Raw genomic sequence first — 8281 nt, forward strand, 5'->3', positions numbered from 1 at the left:
ACCCGACCCGAATCAACCTGTTCATTTATGGGTTGGATTTGCGGGTTGTTTCAAATCAAAAATATTTTTTATGATTTTTTTTGTCAATTTAAAAAAATGTAACACAACTCAATACAATCATACTCATTTATAGCACTCAAATTCGATGAAACACATAATAGAATTTATAAAAAAATCATCAACATGACATAATATTTGATAATAGTATAAAATTCAACAACACATTAGTTTTATAAAATATATAATTTAAAAATGATACAAAAGAAAATAAGAAACTATATTTAATCTTAGAATTATGTAAATTCATTGGTCTAATAGTAATATTGACGGAGAATAATTTTTGTTAGTAAAAATTATGGTTATTAGTGAAATATTAGTTTTATATTTTTATTTAAAATAATAATAAAATTAATAAGAAATTACTAAAGTCACATCAATGAGTTAGATTAACGGGTGTGTGGGTTGCAAAACTAAAACTTGATATCTGAATCAAAACTATATGAGTTGTTATGGATTGGATTGAATATATCTATAAATGAATGGATTCGAATAATTTATAGATTGACTCGACTTGGATCAGCGGGTTCGTGGATCAACTCGTACCATGAACACACCTAATCATTTCCCCTAGATAAAATGAAATAACTTTTTTTAATTACCAAAAATTATAACTTTTTTTAATTACCGTCAATTTCGAAATTTCCTATCTATTTTCCGTAAAATTATAACTTTTTTTAATTACCAAAAATTCTGACTTTAAAGGGAATTCTAAAATTTCCGACTCTGAAAAATACTGTAATTTCTAAAATTTCCGATAAAAATTTAAAGAGTTGTCCCAAATTTTTTGAAATTTCCGATAAAAAAACTTCATTTTTTAAGATTTTCAATAAAAGTGTAAAATTTCCAGTATCGCTCAGGAGATTTTGTAATTTATGCATATTCTGAGTGGATTTTAAAAAAATGATTAAAAAATTTACAAAGTCAATTTATTGAATTATGGGATTTCAAATTTAAATGAGAAGTGGCATATTAAATGTTCCCTAACTACCAAACCCAACATATAGTTTTCATTTTCCTGATTATCAAAAAATATACTATATTATTTTCCCTATACTACCAAAAAAATTGTAGGATTTTCTTTCTTCATGCACTGATTTTGTTAAAAATATTCACAACATTATAATTTGTTTTACACTAGTAGATGAACATAGTGTGTGCGCATGGCTGTAGCAGCAGCAGTAGTAGTAGCTATGTAAGAGCTTTTTTATTTTCCAACTTGAGAGTTTGTCACAAGGGTTTGAGGACCCCTTACAAAAAAGCTGTCGAAACTACTGTTGTTCGCAGGACCGCGCTTCATGTGAGTAACATTTTTCGTCGAAACTAACAAGTGAGGTAAAGACAAATGCTCGCCCCAAATATCATACACATACTCATCCGCCAGTCCTGCCTCTTGAACTCCAACATCTTTTCGGTTATCAGGTTCTGATCCAGGAGCTCGAACATGTGAAGTAGTAGTGACACTGCATTCTGATGATAACACCGAGGGTCTAGGAGCGCTGGCTGTTCGTAAGGGAGAAGTTTTGCGATGCAACTGAACAGTGATATTAGTAGTAGCAGTGGTTTTTGAAGACGAATGTGACACTTGTGCAGACGCAGGCTTTAAAACAGAACATTGGTTGTTTGCAGAATGTTGCGCAGCTACAGATGTTGTTGAACTAAGTGTCTCGAGGGGTTGCTCCACATCAGAAGACGATGGCCAGTTATATTTAGGCATAGTGAATGCAGCTGGTGATAACGGAGATGAGGGTGTAGAGTTTCCGCTTTGGCTACTTGAAACTTCAGACAATGCTGTTAATTTTGCACCGAGATTCTTCCTCTTTTTTCTTCTCCCTTTTTCTTTACTAGTTTTGACCACGAGATGACCGCTCTCGGATGCTTTCGTTTGTTCAGAGCTCAGAACTGGAGTATCCGATAAATGACGGTTTTCAGAAGTCTGCATAAGATGCTGAGATATCTCATGTTCCGATGAATTTCCTTGACCATATGAATAGCTTCCACAAGAGGCCTCCATCAAATGATTTATCTTATTAGTCACAGAGAGCTTACTCTTTCTCTGGTTCTGATCTAGCAAAGAGGTTTTCCCACCACTATTCATGGCGGTGGTGTGGACCAAGTTATCATTGCCCTTGCCCGAGAAATCCAAGGTGTCCAATGCGGTGCTTTGAGGCGATACAAACCAAAATACAAAACATATTAAGGAGGCAATAAGGAGGAACCCGAAAAGAGTTTTTTTAACTCGCATCCATAACATGGACTTCTTGCAGTTACTTAGCATATCGGGCGAGAAACTTGCCTTCATTGGCAATAGGAAAATACCAGAATCCAAAGCAAGTTCAAGGTCTCGATGCACCACGGCTGCAGAAAAATCGGTTTGATACAATATCGTAAGTTTGATAGACTCCCCGGGTTTAAGAGCAAAACCCCTACAATGAAGAATTTTAAAGCCATCCAAACCACATTCTCTCCCTGAAACCCGGATACTTTTAACCTCCAACGGCAAGTCTCCTGTATTCTTGACATATAACTCTTTGACTAAAGGTTGCGAACAAACAGAAGTCATTTCTTTCATGTGAAGTAAAGAGTAAGGAAGAGAAAAATTGAGCGGCTTCAGCATTTTTAGATCAAAATCTACACTCTGAACATGCTCGGAAGAACTCCCATCATCAAACAAAGCTAGAGAAAGCAACCCTCCGAATCCCCGCAACGGTATCGACTCCACACCTGAAAGATTGTTTCTTACCAACACTGATCCACTCCAGCTGCAACGTTCGGATGGATAAAAAATAATTGGACCTAAAGTTACACAATCGTAGGGGTGCACATAAGCCTCTGTCAGTGCATTCTCTGGTACCGAGAATCCAAACTTCGTTGGAGTAGCACCTTCATCGACAACCAAATTACCCGATGAAGAGGGGTTTAATAAATCATGTATTCCCTTACAGTTGTTGATTAGTTCTCCTGAATTCAAGATAAGCTGCACGGTAACTGGGTTTTCGCTCGGATTCTTCACGGTGATCCACCTAGAGACATAACTTCCGACCTGAATCATTGGAAATACCATTTCTCGCTCTTCAAATACAGACTTGTCACTCATTGTGCCTTGAGACTTCCAGTTTTCAAGAACTAGCTCATCTACCGATGTCTCTAAAACCTTTATACAAAAACAGCACAGCAAATAGAATTGTTCAATTCATTATTCAAAATCGGAATTATATAATGACAATGTAGACACATATAACAATTTGTGATCAACATACCTTGACATTTGGTGGCAATTGCGTGCTTTTGCCAACATACCCTGCCCTCATATTGCGAGCTTCGATATGTTTAGACTTATCTTCTACTCCAGCAGACGAAAGCCTGTGATGTTCAAAACAAATATATAATATGTCTTCACATGGAATCATAATCAGGGGACTAGTCGAGTCATTTGTTAGGATCGACAATTTGCAGGTCTCTCGCAAGTTGGCGACTTCAGGTGAATCCAAGTGGAGGTGATTACAGTAAATAATGCCAACTTGTGTAACGGTACCAGGGAAAAGCAGTAAGCTTTCCTTGTACTTGATATGAAAAAGCTCCATATCAGCGACTTCTAGAACTTTAACAAAACTTAAAATGTAAGATGCATCATTCCTTAGAGAGATAGTGATAGCAATTTCACCACTATCACATGTGGCAATACCCTCAAGAGATGCTGAAACAAATTTACCAACAGTGGTCGAGGCAGAAGAATGACCATCAACTTCAGCTTCAATAGGAACCATAATAGTATCAGATGTGTCTTGTGAAGATCTTAGTAAATGTAAACAAAATGCACCAAGGATTTTTCCTTCCAACCCAACCGTAATATCCATCTCAAAGAGTGTTTCAGAGCTTTGTGAAGCGATATCCCACTTCCTATTTGGCCTAATTGCTACAATTGGTGAACCTACTTGGCTACTCTTCACGACCAAACGATCCTTAATCGTTGGGGAGAGACGCGTATCAAAAACTTGAAAACGATTTATGCTACAAATTCCTTCAGTTTCAACAGAATTACTATCTCCCAAAGAAATTGATATCCAAGCAGTTATTTCCTTCACGTACAGCGGTTCATCGAAGGGATTGAAAATCGAAAAATTCCTGCTCAATCTTCCACCAGGAGATATTTCAACCCCTGATAATGGCTGAATTCCAAAAGGAGACTCAGTAGCATATCCTTTAGCCTCTACTACAAATCCACCCGAACTTGTCTGCAAAATCAGGCTAGCTGACGAAAAGCCGAGACACTTGGGGAAGAAAACAAAACGAATTGTAGCCAATTCACCAGGCAGTAGCGAAACCTCGCTGAAGTTAGAAGAATAGAACTGTAAATCAGTGCTGAACGGTTCATAGAGGTGCAATGTGCTCTCATTGCATGTATTTTCCACAGTTAGAAAAGCTTCTGAAGAAGAATATAAATACGTTTGTCCCCAGTCCAACACAGTAGGGCCAATCTTTATATTAGGCAAGACGGAATCATCCACGGAACTTGATTTCGACACCACAGAGCTCGTCTGCAAAATATTTGTTGACTTCACCTTATTTAAAGAACCTCCGCACGAGGAAATATCATTTTTATGACCAATCTCAGTCTGAAGAGACGGTGCCTCATTCAATCCCTCCTTGGAATTCAGCGAACACGAGATAACCCCTCCATTAAGTAGCCTAAACACGCCAAAGTCAGATGACCAACTACTGTTACTCTCCTGCCACCTATCTTGAGCTAATTCTACACAACGTGGACTTTTGTATTGACTACCAGATTCTTTGCCAGGAAAAAAGCCGTCCAACAACGAAGGAAAGCAAAACAAATTACTGTTTGGACACACATTTTCAAAACTGTTGTGAGCAGCTGGAAATCTGTGGCCTAAACAAGAGTCACTAACCGCGGCATCTGAAGAATCAAAATGGTAACTTTTCTCAAACGATGAGCAAGCATCATAATCAGGTAAATTTTGTGCACCATTCGTAGAACATAGTCCATATGCAACAAGGTAATATAAGATACATGACAGAACCACATGACAAGTGAACCTTCTGGTCAACTGCAACAACTCCCTAGTTGAACCACAAATACATGTTAGATTTTTTCACTTCATACAAAAAAACTAGTTATGATCAAACTCAAATGTTTTAAATGATCTAATTATTATAAATGATTTAAATCCAAAAATAATACACACATTTCTGCAAACATAAAAATGTAAAGTAGCCAACACTTTTTTCTATTCATCACTTCATTGGCTCCCAAAAAAAATGAAAGAACATTTTAAGATAAATCTGACTTAAAAAAATCTTACATTAATTTATAAATAAATAGCAAAAGGCTTGGAAAAAAAAGGGTAGGTTTCAAAATTGAAATGAACAAGTACTAAGCAACCAAAAATTAACCAATTGCAGTTACATTTCACAGCATTGATTACAAAACAAGTAATTCCATTCTTGACACAATCATCGAGTGTTATATACGTTATATTAATACCAAGCATCAAATAATGCCAAAAGTAATAAAATTAACAGCATCTACACAAAGATAGGAAGCTTAGCATGCCAGAAATAGAAAAGACAAGAACCCTTACTATGTGAAAATTGAAAAGTTTAATTAACTAGTATATCATACCAACCATGCTTGAACCAATCATCTATAAGAAGAAAAACAAAAACTTTGTGAACAAAAATAAATAAATCAAAACAAAAAACATAAACACTTGAATAAATAACTCATTCTAGCTAACAAGAACCATTAACCCAAAAAATTTCAAATGAAAAAAAAATCACAGTACTCAAAACGGAAAAAGAAAGTATCTTTATTTATTCAAACCATGTATAACTATAGACAACAACAACAAAAATAGTTACAAGTTGAAGAACTGAAAAGACGCCCAAAAATAAAAATTGAATTTTTATATTTTGGAAAAAATACCCAAGAGAGAAAAAAACAGTAATCAAGTTGAAGAAAGTGAAAAAGTGTAGAAATTGATGGAATATAGAAAGAAAGAAGTAAAATGGTGGAAGAAGAGAAAAAGGAAAAAATACCGGCGGCGAAACATAGGGCTGATGATTAGGGTTTGAAGGTCCATAGAAGAAGAGAAAGAGAAGAACCCATAAGAAGTTGAAACGAATTTTTTGGGATGCTTTCACTGCGCTTAGAACAAGATGAATGGTTGTAGACTATCTATGAGAATTTGCAGAGAGAAAATGTGGTAAAAGAACCACCCAGGTTAATAAATAAATAAATTTTTATTTTTTTTATTTTTTTTCATTTAAAAATAAATAATAAATTATCTTTTATTTATTTTCTTTTTTATCATCAACGGGTTAAAAGTTTGAATGTTGCTGAAAGGCAATGGTTGGTGTTTTAAAAAAAAGAGGAAATATTGCTGTCAAAAAAAGAAGGAAATATTAAGTCAAAGGTTATGTTTTTTTATTCAAGAGTCAAAATTTAAAAATAAAAACTTAAATGAAATTGATTTTAAAAAATATATATATTAATTTCATCAGTTCAATATTTTTTTAGTAATGGTTTTTTATGAGACTTTTTTTTGTTGACATTTTTTATATTTTTTGTGGTCCATGGATTCTTTATTAAGAGTTTCCGAAATACGTCTACTAATTTCCTTTAAAAATGATTTTGACTTTATAAATTATTCTTAAGAAAATATATTTTTATTTGGATAAAAAATAATTAATATTTTTTTTGAGTGGTTTTTTTTGGTACATTTATTTTTTATGATATTTTCTATATTAAGTCGGTTGAATATGATGTTTTGTTATATTGATTTGTTAAAAAAGTACATAGATTAACTTTTAATTAATATATATAACATTAATTATTTTTAATAAAATGCTAACATGTTTATATTTTTATCCTATGTTATTATTATTTTCATTCAAAATAAATATTAGTAAAATGTTAACATATAAATATGATTAGTATGATGATATATTAAATTGTAAAAATAATTTGGTTAGAGAAAACCTAAAGTTTGTATATTAGCACAATAATACTTAAAAAGAATAAATAAAAAATTATTTCTTAAAAACATTAACAATGAAAATACTAAGTCAGTTCTTACATATAGAATTTTCTTTAGGATTATTTTTTATTTTTATCTAAAATAATTAAAACTTTCTACTACATTAATGATTTTCATCAACATATATTTATTTTAAATCTTTTCATATAATCAAAGACTATTTACCAAAAAATAAAACAACAAATTATATGAGTGGAACATTATTTAATTCACTTTTAAAAGATAACTTTGTAAAAGATATATATAAATTATTAATAAATTTAATTATATTTACAATACTAAACTTAATAGTATTATTATTAATTTGTTATTTTGTAACTTTTCACACTATCCTATTTTTAAGGGGACTGTAATACATTATAAATATTTATTATATATTTTACGACTATTGATAAAAGATATTAGTATAATCAACGTGGTTATTTATGCGTAAAAATATCGTTTGTCAGGTTGACATATTTATATAATTACATTGAAATATTTGTTATTAATATATAGTTATTTGTGTATTTATGTATTCACAAACCTTATTTATTTAAGAAGAGGAATGAGTTATTATTTTATTTATCTTTAAAAAGAGGGTCTAAGCTCAAATAGCAACATCATAATCAATCTCAAACATTATTATTGTGGGACAAATTCAAGTAAGAAGGAGGGACATAAATCAAAAATACAATCAGAAAATTTAGAATTGAGGTTAGCCTTAGTTAGTTGATTCGCACATATATTTGATTCGCGTAGAATATGCTTAAAACGATAATTATCAAGGCTTTTGAGATCTTTCTGGATTTTTCGAACCAAGCTAAGACCGAACTTTCTAAGAGACTTGAAACTAGTGATATTTTTGACGAATTCCACATTATCAATTTGAAACTCGACTTTGGGAAGCTTGAATTTCTTGGCCAATTGAATTCCTTCATGAACTCCCCACAGCTCCGCTGAATACCTATTACAAGAACATAAAAACTTAGAAAAATATTTGATCAAGCCACCTGAATTATTCCTAATAATGCCCTCACACCCAGCTCGGTAAAGATTCCAGACACCATCATCATTGTTTCTAATACTAACAATCTCATCAACATTTATAGGCACTCAATCTTCAGCAGTTGGGGTCCACCCCACATGATGCCTAGTCTGCATATTACACAACACATTCTTCT

General features: G+C 32.8%; 1 protein-coding gene across 1 annotated transcript; it reads right to left on the minus strand.

The window, feature by feature from the left end:
• Nucleotides 1–1249: 1249 nt before the first annotated feature.
• LOC127120366 (uncharacterized) lies at nt 1250–6291 on the minus strand. The gene is made up of 3 exons (XM_051050777.1): nt 6118–6291; nt 3318–5139; nt 1250–3211 (listed from the first exon to the last, which is right to left on the minus strand). Exons 1-3 carry the CDS (start codon nt 6159–6161, stop codon nt 1265–1267), a joined length of 3813 nt encoding a protein of 1270 aa, XP_050906734.1. The 5' UTR covers nt 6162–6291; the 3' UTR covers nt 1250–1264.
• Nucleotides 6292–8281: the final 1990 nt, after the last annotated feature.

The sequence above is a fragment of the Lathyrus oleraceus genome, chromosome 2, assembly GCF_024323335.1.
Source record: "Lathyrus oleraceus cultivar Zhongwan6 chromosome 2, CAAS_Psat_ZW6_1.0, whole genome shotgun sequence".
Taxonomy (NCBI): domain Eukaryota; kingdom Viridiplantae; phylum Streptophyta; class Magnoliopsida; order Fabales; family Fabaceae; genus Lathyrus; species Lathyrus oleraceus.

What these genes read in the sequence shown, in the direction of transcription:
- LOC127120366 (XM_051050777.1), bottom strand. Translation starts at nt 6,161, where the DNA reads ATGGACCTTCAAACCCTAATCATCAGCCCTATGTTTCGCCGCCG. An exon ending in AGCCCTATGTTTCGCCGCCG is followed by an intron (nt 5,140 to 6,117) that starts GTATTTTTTCCT and finishes TGGTTCAACTAG; the next exon opens with GGAGTTGTTGCAGTTGACCA. An exon ending in AATTGCCACCAAATGTCAAG is followed by an intron (nt 3,212 to 3,317) that starts GTATGTTGATCA and finishes TTTTGTATAAAG; the next exon opens with GTTTTAGAGACATCGGTAGA.